Genomic DNA, 25823 nt, shown 5'->3' with positions numbered 1-25823 from the left:
ATACAAATAAGACAGACGGATGCTCTGTGCTAATACTGTCTAAGAAAACTGAGACAATACTGATTTTACACAGATTAAATCTTACAGCTAACAAAATTATCGATATGAGGGGCTAGAGAAATGGCTTAATAGTTAAAAGTATTACTGCTCTTCCAGGGGACCTGAGTTCAGTTCCCAGCACCCACAGTGGGTGACTCACCACCCCCTGTAACTCCAGCTGGTGATGACTTCTGGCGTCTGCCAATAATCACATGTACAAAAAATTGTAAAAAAGTTTCCAGGACAGCCAAAGCTACATAGTGAGACCTGCCTCAAGAAAACAAAAGTAAAAAATAAAGTCCATGCTGGGGACTGGGGAGATGGCTCGTCGGTTAGGATGATGGCTCCTATCTGTAATTCCAATTCCAGAAGATCTTCCTGCTTCTGAGACCACTAGGTACACACGTGGTATACAGATACACATTCAGGCAGAACACCCATATGTATAAAATAAAATGGAAAATAAAACAAACTCTGGGTGTAGTGGTGTACACCTTTAAACCAGCACCTTGGGAGGCAAGAGCATATCTCTTTGAGGCCAGCCTGATGTACATAGCCAGTTCTAAGCCAGCCAAAGCTACCTGGAAAAATCATAAGCACACTTCCAAGAAAATCAAAGGTTAGAAATAATGCTTGATCATAGAAAATTATTTTAATTACTAAGTCATCCAAATGTGTGAATGTGGTCAGTCTATGAACCTCTAGCCCTGATGAGCAGGAGGGGGAGGGCACACATTTCGCACTGGAACGAAGGTGACAGAGCACACATTCTAAAGAGAAGATAATGTTATGAGTTACTTTACATAAACAGTAGACAGTCATTCAAGAGACCAAGGCTTACTTCAGAAGCAGTGACTGTCCTGAGAGGTGCTTCATCTGTGGGAAATGGCTAATAATTGACACAGAACATTTCTTAACTCGTTGTATGATGCCAACATTATCATAATGTCAAACTTGAATAGACTGAAAAAAAGTAAGTAGAAATAATAACCCTTAAGAACACAGTCCAGGGGTTAAGAGCACTTACTACTCTTCCAGTGGTCCTGAGTTCAGTTCCCAACAACTACATGGTGACTCACAACCATCTGTAATGGGATCTAATGCCCTCTTCTGGTCTGTCTGAGGACCACTATAGTGTATTTACATGTAATAAATAAATACATCTTAAAGGAAAGAACATAGTTCACCAGGCTCTGGTGGTGCATGCCTTTAATACCAGAACTCAGGAGGCAGAGGCAGGTGGATCTCTTGAGTTTGAGGTCAGCCTGGTTTATAGAATGAATTTTAGATAGCTTAGGCTACAGAGAGAAACTCTTTTCAAAAAGAAAAAACATAGCCCACATGGTGGCTTCAGCTGTTCTTAATTCAAGTCTCAGGGTCCAATAGCAAACCTGCAAACACCAGGTATACACACAGTGCACAGACATATTTAAGCAAAATACTAACATATATAAAATGATAAGCTACTAACATTTTTTAATGGAGAAAAAGATTCCACAAAAAAAGTTGTGGGCTTCATAATTTAAAAAACAATCTGTGTTTTATACTCTGTGTATCGTTGTGTGCAGATTTAGGTAGGTGTATATATACTCTTAACTTTTAGAATTTGTTGCTTAACTAATTGATGCCATTATTCTACAATAGCTTAATCCAGTAGCTTCCCTATGTGGATTATAGGGGATTCCAGGAGCATAATTAATAAACCATAAATTGCAAAATTCCTTAAAGTGTTGTTACTAATAAGCAAGACAATTTCAAATTTTTGTTTTTAGTGTTTTTGAGACAGGATTTCTCTGTATCTACCCCTGGTTGTTCTGGACCTGACTGCACACCAGGCAGTCCTCAAACTCATCTGCCTGCCTCGGCCTCCAGAGTGCTGGGATTAAGGTGCATACCCCCACTGCCAGCTAATAAGAGTTAAGTTGTAGTGGGAGTCCTAGAAAAATGTATCACATAACACCTGAGGTGTTCACCCTTGTGAGCAGGAGCAACAATCATATTAGAAAAAGTGTCAACCATACGTGGTCATACTTTAGTCATCTAAATTATGAGATATGAGTTGCCAAATAGTGCTAGATGTTTTAGCCCTTGAGGATTAATTCTACTAGTCGAGGACAGAAGAAAGTCTCAGAAGGCAAGGCAGTTTGGTGCAAGATGGCTCAGTAACAAGCAGTGGTTCAGATTTTGGGAGTCTGACCCTGAGAGGTTTATTTTAAGCTTATTTAAGCATAGCACAATCTGGTGAACATTATTATGATGATTAACTCACTCCCACGTGGATAACAAAGCAGAATTAGATCTCTGAGGAACAAAATAAGTACCGATCAGGTACAGCTCCTTTGACTCTGTTAAGTACATGTGATGCCTTCCATAAAGGGAGGGTCTCTAGACTGACTGAGAATGCAAGTTTGTGAGAGCATCCACAAGTGCTCCCAGTCCCACAGAGCACGAAGCTCATGGTGCTGGACAGTGCATGCGCTCTGGCCTCCTAGGTAGAAAGGTTTTGCTTCCTTCCCTTATGTACTTAACATTCTAGGTTCCTCTACTTCATCTGTGAGCACAAAGACTTTATGGCCCTACAAAAGTAAACTCAGTTGACTATAGAACTAACTGTAAAGCACAAATTTATGAAATTTTTGTGAAGTAAAGTAAGTAAAAGAAAAACAGTGGGACTAGTGACACTCCTGCATTGAGAGATGAGATCTGAGCTTGAGGGCAGGCAGCCTGAGCCATACAGCAGGCAGCTCAGAGACTGCCCGGAGGCCTGAGCTGGGAAAGAAGGAATTAGAAGTGAACACAGAGAACTTTGTGGGCGGCACCTTCATTATCTGGATTGTAGTGTCGGCTTTGGGAGTGGGGAAGCACACATCCTTACACAGTGTACACTAGAGCATGTGCGGGTTCTTCTGCGTGCAAGGTTCTGTGTACTTCTCACGCTGTACAGTCTTCAGTGTTCACAGCCTCGGTGTCCTTCAGAGAACTCGGTGATTCTCCAGGAAAAGGAAAGTGCACTGTGTGTATTGTTTCCTGCAATTTTAAAATGTTACGGAATTGGAAGGCCAGGCAGCTGGGTATAGTAGCATACACCTTTGATTTCTAGTACTTGGGAGACATGAATTCAAGACCATCCTGGTCTACAAAGTGAGTTGAGGGTTACACAGAGAAATGCTGTTTGGGGGGGAAAAAGGAGGACTAGAAGGGCAAATCAAGTAAGCACCCCAGTGTGTTCTCTGGCTTGCTGACGGCATTTTCAGAGAAGTGTTAGGTTTTACTTAACTGTCAAATTAGAACTTGATTGTCCACCTGGGTGACAGAGAGAGAAAAAAGTTCAGAACAAGGGGAGACCCCTAAATATGGAATGAAGGAACCCGCAAAATTTAGTTTTGGGAGAGACTCATGGTTTTGTTCAGATGACAGGTTTTAAGTAGATGGAAAGGCCATGTATGGGGCTCTCTGAAGGGTAAAGGGCACACAGTGTGGCTGTGAGTAAAGCTGAAGAATGAAATGGGGGGCGGGCCCTGCGTTGTCTCTTAGAGAGGAGAGGCTGTGACTACAAAGGAGTGATGGAAGAGGCAGCGTTTGGCTTAGGTGCTGAGCGCTTGTTACAAGATCTGGGCCTAAATTCAGGTCCCAGCGCTCACAGGAAAAGCCACTTGTGGTGGTGTGAGTCTGGGGAGGCAAAAAGGAGGGTTCCTGAGCTTGGTGTCCAGTCTGGCTGTAGAATCAGAGAGACAGTGTCATAAAAAATTAGACAGAGCAACTCAGAAGGCCCTCTGTCCCCCTCAGGCCTCCAGGGGATACACAGGAACACACAGATGAGCAACAGTTAGAATTCATTTTGGAAAGAACAAAGACACACAGCATTTGAGGGAGGAAGGGAACCAGTGCAGCAGAGACCCTGCGGGCAGCACCTGGAGAAGGCCAAGGTGCAGCACTCTCCCCCCCCCCCGTGCCCCCTGCACCCCCAGTCTATGTAGTCACTTGTTACAGCAGCTACAGAGGACTAGGGCCCTGTCTAAGGGAGCTCAGAAGTAACTTTTTCAGAGGGCTAGAATGGAAAGGTGAGCTCAATAAAACTAAAATAACTTTTTATTCCTTGGGAATTTTTTTCTTTCCAGCTTTCTAATCTGACTTCCCATAAAAGCATAGATTTATTCATTAAGAAGGCATTCTAAATATAAAGTCTTATAGCCAGAGTGTGGCTTTAGTCTAAACCCCTGCAATTTATATCTGGAGAAATTTAATGTAAAGGCTTCATAGTTGGTGCCTACAGATGAGGGTCCGTGCCTTCAGAATGGGCATTCAAGGTGAGCAAGGCCTTTGTTCTTTTCACATGAGGAAGGATCACTCACAGCCCCAAATGCTATCTTTTTAAAGATTGATTTATTCCATGTGCTCACAAATCTTCAAATCTCCAGAAATTAAAAAGGTATACAAACTCCAAACAGATGTTACATATTAAATTTTGCTGTTATCTCTATCTTTAGAGGTAACTCAGGAAGCATTCATTAGTGTGCTTTTTAAAAAGATTTATTTATTTTATGTATATGAGTACACTGTCACTGTCTTCAGACACACGAGAAGAAGGCATCAGATCCCATTACAGATGGTTGTGAGCCACCATGTAGTTGCTGGGATTTGAACTCAGGCCCTCTGGAAGAGCAGTCAGTGTTCTTAACCACTGAGCCACCTCTCCAGCCCCATTAGTGTGCTTTTTATATGCTCTAAGGAACTCTTTCATCTCTTTTCATCTTCACCTTGTTACAGAATGCTGTTTCTGCACTGAGGTTCTTTAAGAAACACAAGGCAGCTCTGTTTGAACATCTGCTTGCTTTACATTGAAATTTTAATGATGCAGCTGTCTGTTACAAGGGAATTCAATATTTTGTTTATGTGTGTGTTTTGCTGTATGCCTGAGCACCATGTGTGCAGTACCTGCAGAGAGCAGAAGATGTCAGCTGACCCAAAACTGGAGTCACAGATGCCTGAGAGCTGTGTGGTGCTGGGAACCAAACCCAGGTCCTTAGAGCAGACAGAGCTCCAGTCCAGGAAAACGGTAGTTCGCAAAACTTTGGTTCTAGACTCTTCACATCTTCTCCAGTTGTTGGTCAGTGGTTAGTGGTAAGATTGTGGTCCTCGCCCTCTGTTCTTGACTCTGCTGTTACACTGAAGTGGAACGAGAGGTTCACCATATGCTGTGTGCACAGATGTGCTTCCCGTGCACTCCGACCTCCTGCTTGACTGTGCCGGGTCATGGTCACCACTCCCGAGGAGGGACAAACCTTGTTTTAATTTAAAGTCAGGAGTGTGGACAGCAGAGATTTTTTCATATTTAATTTAGAGAATTAGTTTCTGTCACTGAACCTTTAACTCTGTGTACTGCCTGGCATTTTGCTGTCTTTGTTCTGGCTGCTTCTGAAGATCCCAGGTCCCCATGTGTGGAGCACTGCTGAATGTCGCTTAGACCAAGTGGAGTGGAGGTTTTAAAAAAAGCAGCACATTCCCACTGTGAGGTATTTTCTGGCTTCTGTTGGTCTGTTCTTAGAAACCAGTGCAGACTTGGAACTAAATTATTAGGCGTTAATGAGTCACCTCAGGTTAATAATCTACCACTCTGGTTTTTGATTTTTTTTTCCCCCTCCTAAAAGTAAAAACATGGAGCCGGTGTGGTAGCACATTCTTTAATCCCAGCACTTGGGAGGCAGAGGCAGGCTACTTTCTGAACCTGAGGTTAGCCTGGTTAACTTTGCAAGTTCTACAACATCCAGGATCACACAGTGAGACCCTGTGTCTAAAACAAACCAAACAACAATTTGTTATAGACTAATTCCTGCTGTCCCTGCCCTTTACCAAGTGCACGTTTTATGAAGATACACCTTCTAGAATTAGTGCCTGACACAGCACAGTTGCTTATTGGATTACCCTCCAGGGATTCAAAGTCAGGGCCTCAAAATCTCAAAAAAAAAAAAAAAAAAAAAAAAAAATTGTTTTTTAAATTCTTTTGAGAAACTAAAATAAGTAAGTGGAGTTTTGTAATTTTATGTGAATGGATGTTTTTCCTCCATGTAAACCAAGGGCATACCTGAGGCCTGAGAGGGCCAGGAAAGGTCAAAGGATCTTGGAGTTACAAGCGATTGTGGCTGCCATGGGGATTAAATCTGGGTCCTCAGGAAGAGCAGCCAGTGCTACCAACCATCCAGTCATCTGTCTGGCCCCGAAAGAGGTTTCATTACTAGGAAGAAGAATATTGAGAGTTCTCATCAGTCTCTACAACATTTAAAAGCAATGCCCACCAGATGCACATTTAAGTCGGGGGGGCTTGTGACTTGGTAGGGGAACTCTGTGGAGTTGTACCAGTGACTGGACTGTCTGCCTCGAGCACTGAGGGTGTGTGACAGGGTGGGGAGCAGTGAGGTCAGTGCTGAGGACACAGGTCTTGTAACTGTCCCAGGTTTGGCTTCTTCAGCAGTGTTCCAGTTGTGTGTGCTGCACAAAGTCCTAGCAGTCAGCAGAGCGGCCTGGACGTGAAGATCTGAGAAGCTCACTGGCAGGGCAGTGTCAGCGGAGTGCTCCTAGCACGCACAGACCCGGAGCTCAGTCCCCAGCACCAACATGAAGAGCTTCGACAACTAGTCTGATCCGCTTAGGAGGAGTTGTGACAATATTTCTATCTTAATTACCATTAAACTGTTAGCAGGACTTTTCTCCCATATATTTTAAGAGCACCTCTTGCTCCACATGTTCCCTTTGTCTTTGGGAAGAAGGCACTGAATTAGGCTAGCAAGAAGCTCTGCAGGTGGTCCCTGGGCCCTCATAGTGGAGAGAGCAGACACCTGGCAACTGTCCTGACTGCCACATCTATGCTGTTGCATGGTCCACTCCTTCCCCGTTAATAAACCAGGTGTGATTTGGGTTTCTCACTGAAGCCCTGGCTGTCCTGGAACTTCTGTCTGCCTCTGTGTAGCTGCCAGTCTTGTTCTCCAATGGTCCTTACCTGTCTTGTCAGTGTAGTGGGACTCTGCCTGCTGAGGATCTTTGCAGACATTTTGGAATACATAAGAGCAAATATATACACATTTCTTCCAAAACCAGAATCATGTTACAAATTGTTCTGCATGTGCTGTTGTCTTTTCTAAGAGGATGTGTTAGTACCTGGTGTGGTGGTACACACACCTTTAAAGCAGGCAGATCTCTGGTGAATTTGAGGACAGCCTGCTCTACATAGTGAGTTCCAGGACATCCAGGGCTATGTACACACATACCCTTGTCTTTAAAAAAAGAGAAGTGGGGGTGGGGCATTGGCAGCTTTCTGGGTTCATTTCCTTTCTTGTCAATATAGCAAAGTGGGCAATCTCACCTGTTCTGTGCAGATGGGGTTCGTAGCTGCCTTAAGCCTGGGGAGATGATAATGAAAACTGAATTTGACATTCAGGTGTCCGCCTGTGTACCTGTAATCAGGTGCAATCTATAGACATCTGCAGACTGTGTCAGCTGTGGTCACAATGACACATTCTGATACATGACTTCTTATCTGTAACTCTTGAGTGTCAAGGGGACCACTGCTCACCATGGGAACACACTGGGTCTGTCACAGTGGCATTCTTCTCAGTGTGCCTTAGTGAAAGCAATGGCGTTCTTTTTGAGTAAACATTTACAGATTTCTTTCCTAGTTAGGTGGTTTAACTGTTTTAATGTTAGAGCCTAAGTAATCTTCAATTGTACATAGATTTAGTTCATCTTTTTCATAGACATTTCACAGACAAAAAACAAATGTCTTTTTTTATAGTATGCGTTTCCAGATGTTTGCATATTTCATGATCATTCACTTGAGGAAATTTGGGGGAGGGGGCTGGACACGCATACTATGGCTCAGTTGAGAGCACTAACTGCTTTTTCAGAGGATCCAGGTCCAGTTACAAGTACCCATAACCATCAGTAACTCCAGCCTTAGAGGATTGTAGGCACCAGACATGCATCTGGTATGCATGTACACATTTAGGCATAACACCCATGCATGTAAAATAAAGTCATTTTTAAAAATGAGCATATTTTTAAAAGAAACATTTTTATTTAGCCACGCTGTTCATTTAGCAACAGCTTATGCAGCCTGTGCATATTTAATTAATGGGGAGACCTGTGCACCTCCCTTTCTGAATCATGACGTTTCTTTCATTCTCTCTTGGAGGTTTCCCTTATGAATTTAAGCATGACTGGTTCTTTGTACAATTATACCTTTTCTTCCCTCCGCCAAAGCATTTCATTTCATCCCTCTCCTGCTTTACTTTGAAATTCAGGGCCCACTGTCCCCCACCCTGCCCCACCCTTACCATCGCCGAGTGCCTCTGACAGACTCAGCACTTCGTGTTTGTCCTTTCAGAGTCACTGCTGGCCAAAGACTGACTCTTCAGAAATGTCCTCTCTTACTCTAAGTATTATCTGCAGAAAGATGTGAAGTTATAGTCACAAAATTACAGACAAAGTGCTTAGGGAAGTGAGCAATCAAATAATAAAAGATGGTGGAAAACATTACTCATGTTTAAAGGGTCTCTAATATACTAAAAATATTGGTCATAGCTGCTGACCAAATAATGACCTAGAAATTCCATCAACAAAATCTCTCCCAACATAGAGCAAAAGGACAGTGAGGGAAAGAAGAGAAGCGGCGGCTCCAGCCACATCTGCAGCCTCCTCTGATTCTGTGCCCTGATGCTGCGTCAGCCCAGCCCCTCTGGGTTGGAGTCAGGCACTTACAGTGTTTTAAAAGTGCCACAGTGATCGTAATGCTCACAGTGTTAGAAAAATGAGTAAGAAACCCGAAGGCTGAGACTACGGGCCTGACATCTCTCCACGGGCAGAGGTGGGATCATTGCAGTGTCTGTGGAGTGAGACCTGTAAGGATGAGAGATACATTGGGGCTGAGAGGAGAAGGTAACACGGGTACCTCTCTGCCTACTGTGACTTCCAGAAGCTAGAATATTGTACTTTCCATAGGGAAAATACAGGAGCCACACTAGGAGGGAGAGAAACCTGACTGGTCTATGGGATCCGACATAGGCCCTGCTCTTGGCCCCCTGAGTTCTCTAGTGAACCCCCAAGCCCAGTGCTGCACTTGGAATGCCCTACTCCACTGCCAGGCCCTGCCACGGGCACACCAGCTGACGCTGGCTTTGCTTCTCTGTTCGATCCATTGATCTCATTTGCTTTCTAGTTCTGGGAATTTCCCTGAATTTTCACACTCAGTGATGCACACCTACCCTTTTGTTGTTGTTGTAGTTTTCTAAACTAGGAGGATTTTACAGACTTACTGGACATAAGGTTGTCATGTCCCTTCAGCCAAATTCCCAACACTGCAAAAAACAACTTCTGTAGTATGACCTTGAGAACCGAGAGCTGAGGACTGTCTTCTAATCTGTTTGAAGCCCAATAGGGTAAATAGTGAGAGGTAAAAGACTTCTTCTCTTTTATTGCATAATGTTAACATTGGATAGTCTAATATTTTTAGGGTTTCTTTTGTTTTGCTAGTAATACAACCCTGTGCCTTCTGCTTAATGATTCAGACCAAAATGGTGATGCACACCTTTAATCCTAGTGCTCAGAGAGCAGAGGCAGGAGGATCTCTGTGAGTTCTAGGACGGCCTATGCTACACAGAGAGACTGTTTCTCAGAAGGAAATAGGAAGCGAGTGCAACAGTCATTCATCTGGCAACACTGTCCCAACTAGGCAGGTCCACCCTGGGAGGAGGTGTTTGGAGGTTCCAGTCAGGAGTGTAGCTACTTTATCCCTTCCCAGAGCAGTCCTGTGATGCTCAACCCTGGTGTGGTGTACATGGAGCTGTGAGGGAAAGGGAGGCTGCTTCCCTCACCAGCCAGCTCAGCAGGTCAACCCTTACAATGACGGTGTGACAGACAGCCACATTCATGGCAGAGTGGACTAGGTCTGCTAGCTTTGCCAGCTTGAGTCAGTATTTGTAATGAGAAGAACGAGTTCTCCAAAGCATTGTGTATATTGGAGACATAGAATGAATAGTCTTTAGGGTGGCAGAGCCTCTTTCTTAAATTGTCTTCCTTTCTGCACATCTCTGAGCCCTTGGCTGAGAGGCAGCTGGAATCACTCCCAGAAGCCCAGCTGAGGATTGAGGAAGGTCACTGGACATGAGGAAGGGAGGAAGACTGAGAAGGGATGCTCAGCTGAAGGTGGCTCTAGCTGGCTGGCTGTCCTCCACTGGCTGGCCGGCCACTTTGACGCATCTGTCCAGTCAAGCTGTTTCTGTTTATTTTTGACTTCTTATTAAAGTATGCATGTATACATGTATGGTAAAATATACTGCTTTTAGACATTTAAATGTTCCTAAGTGGTATTAACTACACTCCCAATGTTGTGAAACCATTACTGGTCAGTTTTTCATCACCCCAAACAGAAACTCTGTACCTTACAACACTCCCCTAGTAACCTTCAATCTACTTTGATTCTGAATGTGTGTGTGTGTGATGTTTGTGCTCTGTGTACAAGCCAGGGACCGGCATCCAGTGTTGTATATTTCTTTGTATTTTATTTATGATTGCGGTGTATGGCCACAGCATTTGTTTAGAGGCCAGAGGATACATTGTAGGATATGGTTCTTTCCTTCTCTGTAGAATCCAGGGATCCAACTCCAGTGTTCAGGCATGCATAGCAGGCACTTTTACTCTCTAAGCCATCTCTCCAATCCTACACCAACTCTAGACTGACTGGCCCTCAAACCCCAGAGATCCTTCTGTCTCCTGCCCCTGCTACCCTTACCCCTAGTGCATCGTGGCACTGGACTTTTATGTGCTGCACACTCAGGTTCTCCTGTGCTTAGCGTGGATCCCCAACACCTACACATGCACTCGTTTTTCATGTCCATTCTGATGGGTAGGAATAGAATCTCTTACGGTGGTGTTTCTTTCCACTTACCTGTCACTATTGATGTGAAACAGTCCTGCCATTTTTCAATATATACTGTGTGTATGTATGTGTATATATTTTTTTGAAAGTGTGTGTGTGTGTGTGTGTGTGTGTGTGTGTGTGTGTGTGTGTGTGTGTGTGTCCAACTTCCACCTCAGTGTAGAAGCAAGACCTTTCTTTGGGGAAAGTAGCTCTGGATAATCACAGTTCGTAATTTCACGTAGCTATGTAGTTTCCTTTACCTGTGTAGTTAGCTCTTTTTTTTTTTTTTAAATCCCTGTCCCTCTTTTTTTCTTTTTTTCAAGTGTATTTCTTGTCTGCCAATAAATGTTACTGTCTCTAGGCTGGAATGTCTGAGAGAGGTCTGAGGCTGAAATTTAAATGAGGGCTTTCCACCCATTCTTATAAAATATGTCACAATTGATCAGATCCACTTACCCAAATGTCCTGTTCTGAGGCCTAGGTATGTTTCTTTCTGTGTCTTTTCTCTTGTGTGGAGTTGAAAGCTGTAGGGAACAACCAGGAGTTTGCGGGGTTTAGAAATACTTGCTGTGGTTCCTCACTGCTTCTAATGAAGAATCTAGGGATGATCTGATGTAAGAACAGTACCAGTTATATGCGCAGGTTCTGTTAGAAAAATACTGAAATTTTCTTAGTTTGTCTTAAAAGGTTTTTTGTTGTTGTTGTTTTTAGATTTATTTATTTATTTATTTATTTATTTATTTATTTATTACATATAAGTGCACTGTAGCTGTCTTCAGACACAACAGAAGAGGGCATCAGATCCCATCACAGATGGTTGTGAGCCACCATGTGGTTTCTGGGATTTGAACTCAGGACCTCTGGAAGAGCAGTCAGTGCTCTTAACCACTGAACCATGTCTCCAGCCCATCTTAAAGATTTTTAAGAATGGTCTTTTTTATGTAACACCATAAAGCAAAAGGGCTACTTATTTTATTTGTTTACAAAATTCAGTACTTCCAGTGACCTAAATGAAATTCAAGGGAAATGTTTTGAAAATTAAAGAATTGGGGGGGTTGTTTGGGTTTTTGTTTGTTTTTCCAAAACAGTTTCTCTGTGTTGCTGTGGCTGTGTTGGAACTGGCGCTGTAGACCAGGCTGCACTCGCAGAAATCTACCTGCCTCCACCTCCTGAGTGCAGGGATTAAAGGTGTGCAGGACCACTGGCCAGCTTAGTTTATTTCTTTATTCCTTAAGATTTAAATGGCTTTGAACCTGGGGGGTGTTTTCTGGATTCCTGGTACTTTTCTTCATATGGACTCAGCAGTACTGTTGTGAGCCAGTCTCAGATTTGCATACTCACATCCCTTAAGTTGGTCAAGTTCCTTTGTCAACTTGGCACTTATAGGAGCAACAAATTGGGTTGAGGGGAGTTGAGACTTACTTGAATAGCACGCCATGTCTTTCTTTTCATCTTTTTTTAAAAATTAATTTATCTTTTGAGAATTTCATACATGAATACTGTTTTTTCATTGTTTCTCCTTTAATTCCTCCCATTTCCTTCTCATTTGTGCCTTCTTATTTGTTAATTATTGTTACATGTACATGTGTGCACACACATGGACTGTGTGTGTATAGCCTGCTGAGGTCATTTAGTTTTGCTTGTATGTGTTTAGAGAGGGTCTGGTGTAGCTGAAGTTAATAATACTCACCCCTGATCCTCCTGAGTTCTGGAACTGCAGTGTATGCTGTTGTCACCAGTGTGTACCTGGCTGAAGAAAACTTTTCCTGTTTTAACAATTTTGTGTTGTCTGCATGGATGTCTTCATACCAGCCACATGCATAGGCCTAAGGTGTCAGGTCTGGAAGAAATAGCAGATAAATAAAGTCCGCCTCCCCTTACATCACCATGAGGCAGTTTGTCTGATTGCTGTTGTCACTGGGGTTTGGTATTGAAGCACAGAACCTATGAGAGGGACAGCTTAGATCAGCCCCTCCCCACCCTCTGAGTTTTTGAGATAGGGCTTTTCCTGTGACCAGGTTGGCCTTAAATTCAGACATCCACCTGTCTCTGCCTTCCAATTGCTGGGATTAAAGGTGTGCACCACCATGCCCAGCCCTAGATCCAGTTTCTTAAACGTTCCCACTCATGACTCCTTTTTGCCCAAGAATCTTTGCTGTGCAGATATTTTTACTATTTATTCAAGATGAAAACAAATATGTGTCCCAACAGATGAATGTGCTTGTTTGCCTAGTACAGTTGAGTCCAAAGATAGACTATGTTTTGATATTACCTGCTGAGAAGTGGCAGTAGGAAATACTAGGTTCTTGTCCCTAAACCATGGTGTTTCCATAAGAACAGAAAACGTTGTATATGAAGTAAAACTACTGTAGTTAGTGCGTAGCTTGCAGTAGCCTCTGGTGTGAGCCGAGGGGCTGTGAGCAGCGCTGTGTGGCGTTGCCTAGTACGATGACACGCATGGTCAGATGCACATGTGTGCTCAGAACCCAGACCTCAGGAGAGTTCCATACTGTGGCGTGGGCAGCTCTGCCAGGACACCAGGGCTCCCTATGGATTTACTCTTAGATGGATTTTGGGCCAGTGTGTGTTCAGAAACCTTCACTGCTGCTCAGTTGCTCTCTCCCTGGTGTGGGATCCCTGCTTATTCTTCAGTTATGGTGCACATCACCCACTAAAGGGTTACATTGCTCTTTGGGGAAGGCTCTTTCACCTTTTCTGTGGGGTTGTGCTGGTGGATATCTTTCAAGAAATTTTTACCTGATAGTGTTGATGTGTTCAGAGTCTCAAACACATGGATAGAGGACCATGTGTCTCTGAAAACCTGCAAAACATTTCCCAAGGATACAGTGCATACCTGCTCCAGGTATTTAAATTTTAAGACCATTTTTTCCCTGTTGTTTAGATGCTCCCTATAAGTTCTCATGTGTCAGAAATATGTGTCACAAGCATTGGGTCCTAGAAGCTGAGAGTCAGCCGTCCCTGTCTAATTTTCCTTATTATCTAGTCCAGCATTATGCTGAGCTAGGTACTTAACTTTTGTTGTTTGTTTGAGAACAGCTTGTTCTAGGCTTTCACTTACCCTGAGCCAAACATGTGGACCTTTTATTCTGGTATAAACTGTGCTAGAAAATCCAGCACAGGGGCTTGGCCCTGGGATTGTGGTGCTCTCTTTGCAAATCTTTCAGCACAACAAACTGCCCACCCTGAAGAGAGCTTAGCTTGTTTGGAAATGAGTTGAAACACTGCATATTTTAGTTGCCTAATTATTAGTTCTATCAGTAAAGCGGTTTTTTACAAGTCTAGAAGTTGTTTTGTTTGGGTTTGATTTTGCCTGTAAACAGAGGGCCCAGAAGGTGACTTGACTGAGCCTGGAGTCTGTTCTTGTCCTAATGTGGGATAGCTTTAGAAGTGGTCCGTAGTTAGCTGGTTTTAGTAATGTCCTTAACCTCGGTACTCAGAACACTGAGGCCAGTTTGAAGCCAGCCTGGGCTACTTAAGAACCTGTTCCAGAAAATAATTGGCATTGTTATAAATTCTTCATTTCCCCTGCTCAGTCAAGGAACTGTATAAAATTAATCAAAGGAGTAGACAATTGTGGGTTTTTTTTTTGGCCTAGTTATCACTGATATACAGATTGTTCTTGCATGAGAAAAGGTCAGGTGCAGCACTCTGGAGGCAGACTGGTGGATCTCTGAGTTCAAGGCCAACCTATTCTACAAATTGAGTTCAGGACAGTCAAGGCTATTATACAGAGAAACCCTGTCTAAAGAAAAAAAAAGGAAAAAGTTATTTGTGTATTTAAGATATACAATATACCATTTAATTCAGATCTTTTTGTGAAGCAGTTTTTATTCTGAGCACACTGCTCTAAGTAAAGGTGTAGAGTACCTGAAGTTGGAGTAGAAGGAGCAGCTCAGTCTGCATTCCCTGCTAACAACTGTTAGGAAAAGCACATCATCCTTCTAAAAGACCCTTCCTTTAGCTACCAGGGATGCCTCATAAATATCAGCAATCAGGGGAGAAGAGCTAAGGAAGGGTAAAAACGGGCAAAACGACTTGCTTGACTTGCATGACATCATGAGAGGAAGAAGAAAGGGTAACCAAAAGTGGGTGTGGCTGGTTATGGAAGGGAGCACTGTTTGGACCAGTGAGCTGTGTGAAGGAAGGGTCTCGGTTCTCAGGAATGACTGTAGAAGAAGAATGTTTGAAGGTTCTGAGAGGACAGCTTCTCCCTGTGCAGTCCTGTTAAGGAAGATAACACAGGCAGACCTGATATACGCTGCTCTCTAATCTAGGACCATGGCTAGAGGGGAAATTGAGGGGTGCTTTATTTCCCTGTCTGATGACATCATACATGCCCACAGCAAATGCTTTTGTTATTGTCTCTGTGTTTTAAGTCTCTTAGTCTTTTGTAAGCTGAGTTCTCAGGAACTTTTCAGATGTATTAAGAAATAATATGGGGGTTGGAGAGATGGCTCAGTGGTTAAGAGCACTGACTGCTCTTCCAGAGCTCCTGAGTTCAAATCCCAGCAACCACATGGTGGCTCACAACCATGTAATGGGATCTGATGCCCTCTTCTGGTGTGTCTGAAGACAGCTACAGTGTACTCACATATATAAAATAAATTTTAAAAAAAGAGAGAAATGATACTTTCATTGAAGGAAATTTGTTTCTTTTGGCAGGTTTTCTACTTATAAAGGACAATGACTACTGATGAGGGCACCAGTGACAATGGAGAAAACCCAGCAACCACCGTGGTCGAACAGGGCGAAGATATCACTACGAAGAAAGATAGAGGAGTATTAAAGGTAAGGCCATACCGGTGTGTGACATACGGAGGTCTGCTGTGCGGGAGCTTATGGATGCTTTAGGCAGCCTGCTTCGTAGAAGGGGTGGGGCTAAGTATCAAACGCTACAGCTGACTTCTCATCAGTCCTCAGAGTTGGGGCAAGCTCAGATTATAGATAGTGCAGTTTCAGCTGGGTTAGGTATATTAACTCATTTCTTAGACCCTGGAGAACAAATCCAAGTTATGCCTTCCCTCAAAAGAATCCTCCTTATTTCAGTGTACGCATGTAGATTGCCATTTGAATATGCCATCTCAATGTGCTAAAGCTATGCAGTGACTGCTAAAGAATCTTTAGAGAAAAAGGAGAGGACTTAGTTTTTATATACCAGTACTGCTTCTATGTGTCATGATGAAAGGACACAGAATACATATTTGGGCCATCTTTCCTGTTTATTTAAAGTGTGTGTGTATGTGTGTGTGTGTGTGTGTGTGTGTGTGTGTTCACTTGTGTACATGTATGCATGTGTACTTTCCCTCAATCAGGACATCTTCCTCAATCACTCTTCTCAGAGTCTTTCATCAAACCTAGAAGGAAGCCTGTTTTAGGAAGGCTGGGTAGCCAAGAAGCCTCTAGGATCCATTTGTCTCTGTCCCTCAGCACTGGGGTTGGAGACACACTCTGTCATGTTTTTACATGGGTCTAAGGAATCTGAGCTCAAACCCTCCTTGAACCAGCTCCACAGACATTTTTTAATTTGTATCTTAGCAACAGTGTTAGAAACAGTACCTTTCGATGATGGTGGGACTGGGTATGGTTCCTAGGGTCTCACTAATTTGCCCAGGCAGGTCTTGAGCCTGCCACCCTCTTCCTTTAGTCTCCTAAGTAGCTGTGATTACAGGATTGTGTCCCCAAGATGGGCCAGGTTCTCTTCTGAGTCTCCATGTTCTCCTGTTACCTTGTCTGTGGTGCCGGTCACCACATCTCCTTCCCTGCAGTGCTTAGCCTGGGAGCTCTCATCCAGCGGAGACTCTTCAGGCAGTGTCTCCTACCTCTCTTTTGAGTGCTGCATTCAGAGAACTGGCCTCCCAGGTCCCTCAGACACTGTGTATTCTGTAACAGAATCCTGGGTGATTCATGAGAGAGAAGTTTATTCTGGCTCCCAGTTCCGTAGTCTGAGAAGTTCAAGAACATGGCATGCCTTGATCTCTTTGCTTCTAGTAAGGACTCACTTCAGAGTAGCAAGCAGAAGGCAGGCAGACAGGAAGATCTGAGAGGCACAAGCTGGCATAGGCAGTTTCGTGTAATAAGCCCAGTCCACAGGGAGGTCGCAGAGGCCAGACCTTGAGTCCACCTAACTTCCTACTTCCCTCCTGAAAGCCCCGTGTCCCAGCGCTGTCCTGGTAGCAATCAACCCAGGCAGGTCCTACTCAGCCCTCACTCAGACCACAGTATTCCTCCACGGGGAGTGAATGCTGCTGCCGAGCCTGCTCACAGGTCTCTGAATAGACAGTGAGCAAACTATAGTCTGCTTTGTTCTAGGGAGTAAGTCTCAGAACAAGCTTTAGGCTTATTGTAACTGTTTATAGTTTGACGTTCTTTACGTTATAACATGTACTGTCTAGATCCTTCAAGTCACCTTGGGGCTTTCGGTGAAGATTCTATGCCTTTCACAGCTGTGACCCGAGCATTTGTCAACCTCCTTGGGTTAAGTTTTCTGTTCATAAAATTTGTAATAATAATAAGTTAGTTTTACATTTTTCACATAAATTAAAACTAGATTTTTAACTTTAAGGCAACTTAAGACTTAAGCATAAGTTTTCATCCTGCTGGGAAGACAGACAGACACACACCCACACATACAAATAACCAGAGGACATTGTCACACGTTAGCTGCTGTCTTCTATACTGCTGAAACGGTCCCTTTGGCACAGATGATTGACAGGCTGAATTGCACCACCTCGCGCCTGGATTAAATTTTCTTTTCCAAGAATTGACCAACTGCATTAGCAGCTTGCTTTGCCAAGAATAAAAGAAATATTCTGGATTTTACAATGGTTAAATACTTTTCATTTTGCAGCTCTCCCCCCCCCCCCCTTTCTTTCTTTCTTTCTTTCTTTTTTACTAGAAAACAAGCTACTTAGTATCATCAAAGTATATTTTACAGACTATTCAAATGATGGAAGTGTAAGCTATATGTCAGAGCATATAGCAGAGCAGTGGAACCTGTCTTTAGCAAAGGGAGGAAGGAAATAAGCCGCCTACGTCTTTTGACTCTGCTGTCTTTGCCTGAGTGACTATTTAAGAAATCAGCAGTCTTTGGCTAACTCAGTTTGTGTGCCTTATGCCTGCTCAGGAGTCTGTTTGGACAGAGTTAAGCATTAAGTATGGGGCTTTCAACCAACCAAGTACGGTTTACTGGCTAATTCTGTTTCGTCTTGTCGGAGATGAGCTTCACAGGATAATCTAGCTGGCCTGGAGCTTACTGTGTAGACCAGGCTGTCTGCGGTGACCTGTTTGCCTCCACTCTGGCTTTCTGTTTTGAGAGAATATTGTGGTGAGCAGTAAAACTAAAGGTAACACAAAGGGTTAGTGACGGACAGTTTTCTGAGAGTGCAGCAAAGGAGCCTCGAGGAACTGTGGCGAATCTGTCCGTCTGTCTGGGTGCCGGGGAGTAGCCTGTGTGGCCTTGGTATCCTTTTACAAGTACAAAGCTCTACACTTTTTTTCTTACGTTTGTCTTCCAGATTGTCAAAAGAGTGGGGACTAGTGAGGAGACCCCAATGATTGGTGACAAGGTTTATGTCCACTACAATGGAAAGTTGTCAAATGGAAAGAAGTTTGATTCCAGTCGTGACAGAAAGGAGCCATTTGTCTTTAGCCTTGGCAAAGGTAAGTGGGCAGTGTTTTTAGTGCTTGTTTGTTTCTGCTTCTATTCCACAGAGGAAATGGAGCCTGGCCCTGGCAGATGCCGTCCAAGGATCCCTTGGTGTCTCTGTGTTCCGTTGGCAACCATAGTGTCAGTTTTGTAGCAGTTTGAAGGTGATGCTTTTCACTCAAACTGACAGTCTAAAACCTGCAGAGGCCCAAACCACAGGGACCTTCATGGGCATCAGTGACGCTGTCTCTGCAGCTGACATTGTGTCATCACTGCCTCTCCTGTCGGTGTCACCTCAGTGCTTCCTAGGTCAGCACATTATTGCACACAGTGTGGCTGCTGGGTGGCTCTCGGGTCATGCGAGGCCCTTCTGTGCACCCTCGCCCTCAGGAAGCCTACTGTGCTTCAGTTGGGAAGTGAGCTAGCGCGGTGTTGCTGTGAGCAGCGTTCTTCCTTGCAAAGGCAGTCGATGACTGTTCAGACTTGAGAGGTGTTTGCTGAAACAGAATGAGATAAACCTGACATTTCAAGGAAAACAGCTGAGGATGAAGTTGCCATCACAGCTTCAGGTAAAAACAGTTTTAAAAAATCTGTGGTTGTTGTGCACTTAACAGCTTCCTGAGAGAGTAGTGGGTACTACTGAGTGTGTCTTTACTTCTGGACGGTGAGATCTGTCACTGTTAGAAGATCTGCCCAACTCAATTAGCCAGTATTTTCCCAGGGACCAGTGCAGTACACCGATGGTCAAGTGTGGACAAGCACTTTTGATAGATGTCGCCTAGGAATTCTGTGACCCTGCCCTCCTGTCTTTCCCCAGGTCCTGTGAGTTTGCACTTCTCTACATCTTCAGTCGGAAGTCAAAGAGACTTCCTCTTGGCTTATGTTAAGTCAAACACATTTCACTTTTGTAAAATTAAAAATGGCACCTTAGGACTGGGGCATTGTTCTGTAGTTAGAGTGCTTCCTTGGCATCCAGAGCTGAGTCTGGTCCTCAGGTGCAGTCCTGTCTGTAACCCCAGCACTGGGCAGATTGGAGGCAGTAGGGTCTTAGAAGCACAGTGTGGTGTTGACCACAGAACAAAGAAACAGAAGCCAGCCTAATGGCACACACTTTATCATCCCAGCAGTTGGGAGGTGTCTTAGTCAGGGTTTCTAGTGAAACACCATGACCAAAGGCAAGGTGGGGAGGAAAGGGTTTACTTGGCTCACACTTTCCCCGCGCTGTTCATCGTTTGAAAGAAGTCAGGACAAGAACTCACAGGGCAAGGCACCTGCAGGCAGGAGCTGGTGCAGAGGCCATGGAAGGGTGCTGCTGACTGGCTTTCTCAGCCTGCTTTCTTATAGAACCCAGGACCACCAGCCCAGGGGTGGCTCCTCTCCAACTAACCACTAATTAAGAAAATGCCTACAGCTAGATTTTATGGATACGTTTTCTCAATTGAGGTGCCCTCCTCTCAGATGACTCCAGCTTGTGTCAAGTTGATGTAAAACCAGCCAGCACAGGAGGCAGAGTAGAATGCTAAGTTCAAGGCTGTGTTGTACTTTACAGCAAGGTTCTGTCTCAGGAAAAGAGAAGAGAATTAGCCAGGCCATTTAGACTTTATATTAATATTGTAAACATTGCTACTTCCTCAAAATAAAAAAAAATAAAAAAAACAAGTATAAGTAGAAAGTAGTGGGCTGGAGAGGTGGCTCAGTGGTTAAGAACACTGACTGCTCTTCCAGAGGTCCTGAGTTCAATTCCCAGCAACCACACCATGGCTCACAGCCATCTGTATTGGGATCTGATGCTCTCTTCTGGTGTCTGAAGACAGCTACAGTGTACTTACATATAATAAATAAATAAACTTAAAAAAAAAAAGAAAGTAGTGTAAATATTGTCTCTTGAGCTGCCAAGAGACAATATATGTCTCCCAAGGGGGTGCATAGAAATATTCCAATGAGAAGTTCCAGGCTTATTTTGGGATTTTAGTATGACTTCAGTGTTTTGTTTTGTTTTAGATATAGTCTTCTCTATGTAGCTCTACCTGTCTTGGAACTCACTATGTAGAATAGTCTGGCCTCGAACTCAAAGAGAACTCTGTCTCCTGAGTGCTGGGACTAAAGATATGCACCATCACACCTGGCCAAAGATTGGTATTTTGAATAGGACTATCATGAGTCTGACTATAAAAACTTCATTGAAAAATACACATACAATAGAGCACTGCCCTCCCCCCACTGTGTGCCCACTGCCCCTCCCCACACTGTGCTTACTGCCCTCTCCCCCCACTGTGTGCCCACTGTCCCTCCCCCGCTGTGTGCCCATTGCTTGCCTGTACTGACCTTTAAACTGCGAGTTTAACTGTGAATAACTGTGCTTTTATTATAAACCACTATACAACGCTGAGGTGAAAATGACACATACTGCAGTGTACGCCAGCCCAGCTAAGTGCACACCTGGGTATTCTTGTTATTACAGCAAAAGATTACTTTAAAGTTTTTACTGCAGTCACAGTAAAAGCTGTTGTAACCTCTTGTGTCGTAACTCTCCTTACTGTGCAGTCATATAATCCTTTTGAAACAATGCTTAGCCAGCCTTCTTTTTTGTCCCAGGAGGTTGGGAAAGAGAAACAGAATTAGTCTAAGACCTGGTTGTGAGCACAGTTAACTGTGCTCCAGGATAGAGATGGGATAGTTTTCCTCGGGTGCTGATGTTAGTTTTGTTTGCAGTGCTGTTGTCCAAATTGATCTTTCTCTGAAGCATCCTTCCTTGACTGTGACTATCTCTGTCGTTCTAGGAGGTAGAACTTCCATGTCCAGTTTTCCCAACATTGTTGAAAAGACGTCCTTTTCTAAGAGTGGCCCTTGCTGAAAATTACTGAATCTACAACTTTTAAACATAGGCTTGCATTTAAAATCTGAGTGTGTTTAGATTCTGACAGCATGAAAGTGTTTTTGCCTGTAGATGAGTAGACAGAGGTACAGAGAGAGCCACAGCGTCTCTTCACTTGTGCACTGTGAGTCACTCAGGTGATGTTTCTGACCTAAGGTGGGAAACAGTCGGTCCAGGTTTAAGAACAGCCCTCAGCGTGTGTGCCTGCCTGTTCCACACCAGCTCTTCTCTTTGCAGTGATAAACTGTAGTTTGTAGGATTTATAAACACAGAAAGCATGTTCTTGCTTAATGATATTGTGGAGTTAATGTGTATTTTAAAAGAAGTGTCATACTTTATAAATCTAAATCTTATAATACTAAGCCTGAAAGTGATTTTACATCACACTTAATACACTTATTAGAAAGTACTGAAGCTTGGCAGTGGTGGCATCCAGCTTTAATCCTCCTCTGGGGGGGGGGGGACAGAGGCAGGTAGATCCCCAAGTTCAAGGACAGCCTGGTCTTCAGAGGAATTCTAGGACAGCCAGGGACACACAGAGAAACCCTGTCTTAAAAGAAACAAAAGAGAAAGATTAGAGCTAGAGAGATGGCTCTGCAGTTAAGAGCATTGGCTGCTTTCCCACGGGACCCCCGTTGTAATTCCCAGCAACCACCGTGCAAGCAAAACGCTAACACATGTCAGAGTAAAAAAATCAAAAAATGTTAAAGAAAAAAGAATTTAAACACAAAAGACTTCAGCTATGATTGAGCAGTCCACTTGTAGATAGGGATCAGAAGAACTGTGTGAAAGGTCTCATGTTTGTACACACGTGCACAGCAGTGTTAGCCCTTATGATCAAAAGTGTCCTTCAGCACCTGACTGAAACAAGATGTGATATGGCCACATGGTGGATTATTATGCAAGTCTCCCCCCTTGCCCTCCTCTTTGGTTTTTTAAGACAGGGTTTCTTTGTAGCCCTGGCTGCCCTGGAACTCACTCTAGTCCAGGCTGACATCAGACTCAGAGATGCTCCTGTCTCTGCCTCCTGAGATTGGAATTATTGTCCCTATTAGCACACTGACCATATTACCAGTCTTAAAGGAGAGGGAAAGTCTGGCACATGCTACCTCAGTGCTGAACCCAAAGACATTTTACTAAGTGAAATAGTCTAACACAAAAATGAATCCCATGAGCCTCCACTTGTGTTACGTGTTTATAGAAAAAGAATGTTTGCCGGTGGTTGAGAGGAAGAAAAAGTGAGGTGTGTAATCAGGTACAAAGTTTCAGATGGGTAATTCCAGAACATTCTGGAGATAGGCTGCACAGCAAGTACGGTAGTCATGTCAAGTGCACACTGAAAAATGCTTAAGATGATAAACTTTGTTCAACCACAGCAAACATGTTTGAAGTCAGAGAAGTTACTCAGTAGAAACCACTTGTCTATTATTAATAAAGTGGTTTTCATTATAAAGGGAAGTGAGTGTTGGGTGAATAAATTATAGTATGTTTTTTTAAAGTATTATGTGGGTTTTTAACCAGAAAATATATCACTACAAATGAAAGAAAACAATGCAGTACATGGCTCTTATCCTGGGCTAGTGTACATTTTATTTATTTACTTGTGTGTGTTGTGTAGATGTGTACCATGTTCATGTTTGTACGCATGTGTGGGAAGATCAGCCTTGAGCAATCCATGCTGCCTTTGAGAAAGGACCTGTCTTGGGTCTAGGGCTTACCCATGCAGCTACACTGGCTGTCCCATGAGACAGCCTCTCTCTGCTCCTGGCTTTTACATGGAACTGGGGTTTTAACTCAGGGCCTCATCGTTAACCCGCTGAGCTACTTCTCAACACTGCCTTTAAACTCAAATTGCCTGTGTCTTTGTAGATATAAGAGGTATAAATATGTATTATTTGATGTTTTGTTACAAGTGGAATAAAACTCCTAAAATTAAAACATTGTGTTTGAGGTAGTAAAATTAAGAATAGGAATAAATTTTTTAAAAATACACTTTTGGCATATTCTGTCTTACAAGTGCTTCTGGCCCACTGGTTCTCCTTGTAGGGACTAGCCCTACGGGAATACACCGGTGTGTTTAGCTAGCTCCAAACTAACTTTTCCTCTAGTTGTATTAGCACACACCCTGAGTGATACAGCTAGTTCCCACTGAGCGATGTTCCACACACTGCCTGTGAGTGCCCTGGGCACTGGCCCTTTCCAAAGAGATACATGGTGGGCCTGTACAGGGTTGGAGACGGCATGGCAGGAAGGATTTTGGTAGTGTTGTGAGCTCTCGTGTGATCTGGGGAAGTTCTGAACAAGCAGAACTTTGCCCTGGAGTAGACAGGATATTGGGTGATCCTGGGCTGGAGAATGAGACTAGATTAGCTTGTGGTGAGATGCAACAGTTTCCCAGAGCAGCCAGGAGAGGGGGCTGTTTGATATTTTGTAGGGTGCAAAGTGACCTTAGTTTTTATCTGAGCTTAGATGAAATTTTGAAGTGTTCTTGTTTTATCTGAGCTGCTGTTTTATAAGCTCGTTTGTCTGCAGTGGGAGACTGACATGGCCTTGCTCTGAGCCCCAGGCTCACCTCAGACAACAGAGCCTAGCTGAAGTGTCAGCACCTTATTAAGAATCATTTTAACCCAGCTACCAATGTGTGCTTTCAAGTATTTTGTTTCCGTAGACTTACAGAACATCAAGATTAATGACGAAGAAGACGTGGCTGTCTGAGAAACATGTAGGGTACTCGTAACCGACTTGTTAGAGATGTACTGAAAGCACTTGAAATGCCGTTGACTTAGAGGAGGGTGAACAGTTACAGTGAGTGGCCTTCAGGACGCTCCACCAGGAGAGCCACATATTGATCATCTGCGTTGTTCTGATCTTGGTCCACGTTAAAGGAATTTTTTTGTAGCCTGAAATGACCATATTCACAGACAAAGCCTTGGCCACTAGCATACTATGAATTAATAAGCTGGCCGTGTTTTCAATTTTAAAATGGGGTCTGTATGTGTTGTTTTGTATGATTGCTTAACAGTTTAAATTCATGTGCCAGCCAATCTTGGTTCCGTCCATAGTCTCTTCCGCACAAAGACAGACACTTGACTGTTCATTGGAATTTGATGGTAGCAAAGGACAGCAGCAGCCTGAGCTAGACATGGAATCTTCTGGCTAATCAGGGCATAGGTTCAGACAAAACCAAGAAAAGGATTTTATAACATGAACTGTGTTGAAGCTACAGAGCCAAGTAATGAATCACCCCAGTTCTATGAATAGATGTGTGAAATTTTAATATATAACAAGCAAAAACTATGTGTGTAACTTAGAGGAAATTAACCAGGAAATTGACAATTTCCTTGGTTGCAATGATTTTAGAAGTTTTCAAATTGTATTCTCTATGTTTCAATGATTTCCTGATGTTGCTTTTCAGAAATGTAGTCAGGGAAAATGTGAAGTGGTTCCCACCTGTGATTCCAGCCCAAGAAGGGAAGAGGAAAAGAGGGGTGCAGGCAGAGTTATCCTTGGGAAAGAAGGAGTGGGAGGTCAGCCTTGGGGCACGTAAGACCTGATTCAATAATGTCAGCAGTAACCGTAGCAGGGCCTTCCTGCAGCAACACTTGTGATCGCAGGGTCCTGTGAGGGACGAAAGAATGGTGCACCTTTATAGTATAGTGCCATTCCCGCCACTTCCTGTGACACGTGCACACACAGTAAGTAAAATAGTTCATTTTAAAAGAAGAATGAGGTAGATGGGGTTGGTAATGTGACCTTAGTGTGACTCCTGGAGCCATGTGAAGACGGAAGGAAAAAATTGCCTTCTGACCTGCATATGTACTAAGGCACAGGCACGCGTCACACGCACACCGTGAGGAGTGAGATGAAGGGATGCTGGTTCATGTCTGTGATCCAGCACTAGGCTGAGGTGGGAGGGTAACAAGTGTGAGCAGAGCTGGGCTGTGTAATAAGACCCGTCAGGGACTGCCAAGAGAGGGGTTATTTGTGGTAGTGGCTGAGGGCAGCAGCTTTCCTTTCCTGAGCTGTACTAAGTTTTTCAGATCAGGAAACATTAAACTTGCATAGGTTTTCAAAGCTAATAAAAGGCAGACCTAAGGTTGGAATCTGGCACTTTGAACCCCTACATGGCATGCCCCCCCCCCAGTAATCCATAAACGAATGGTAATATGCTGTCATTTATGGGGGGGTGTTGTTTTGTTTTTTTCCAAGACAGGGACTCACTATGTAGTCTTGGAGCTCTTTCTGTGGACCAGGCTGGCCTTGAACTTAGAGATATTCACGCCTCTGCCTCCCAAGTGCTGGGATTAAAGGTGTGTGCCGCCACCACCTGGCAT

The 25823-nt window shown here is 43.7% G+C and overlaps 1 protein-coding gene across 1 annotated transcript in view; it reads left to right on the top strand.

Moving 5' to 3' along the window:
• Positions 1-25823, top strand: part of FKBP5 (FKBP prolyl isomerase 5) — a 79863-nt gene that overhangs the window by 24050 nt on the left and 29990 nt on the right. Inside the window, exons 2-3 of the mRNA XM_080938140.1 lie at positions 15632-15757; positions 18484-18628. Of these exons, the coding sequence (XP_080794266.1) occupies positions 15653-15757; positions 18484-18628 (250 nt within the window). The 5' untranslated portion in view covers positions 15632-15652. The remainder of the gene's footprint in view (positions 1-15631; positions 15758-18483; positions 18629-25823) is intronic.

The sequence above is a fragment of the Micromys minutus genome (genome assembly GCF_963924665.1).
Source record: "Micromys minutus genome assembly, chromosome: 25".
Taxonomy (NCBI): domain Eukaryota; kingdom Metazoa; phylum Chordata; class Mammalia; order Rodentia; family Muridae; genus Micromys; species Micromys minutus.
Note: the sequence above shows the minus strand (reverse complement) of the source record. Positions and strands in the feature narration are given on the sequence as shown.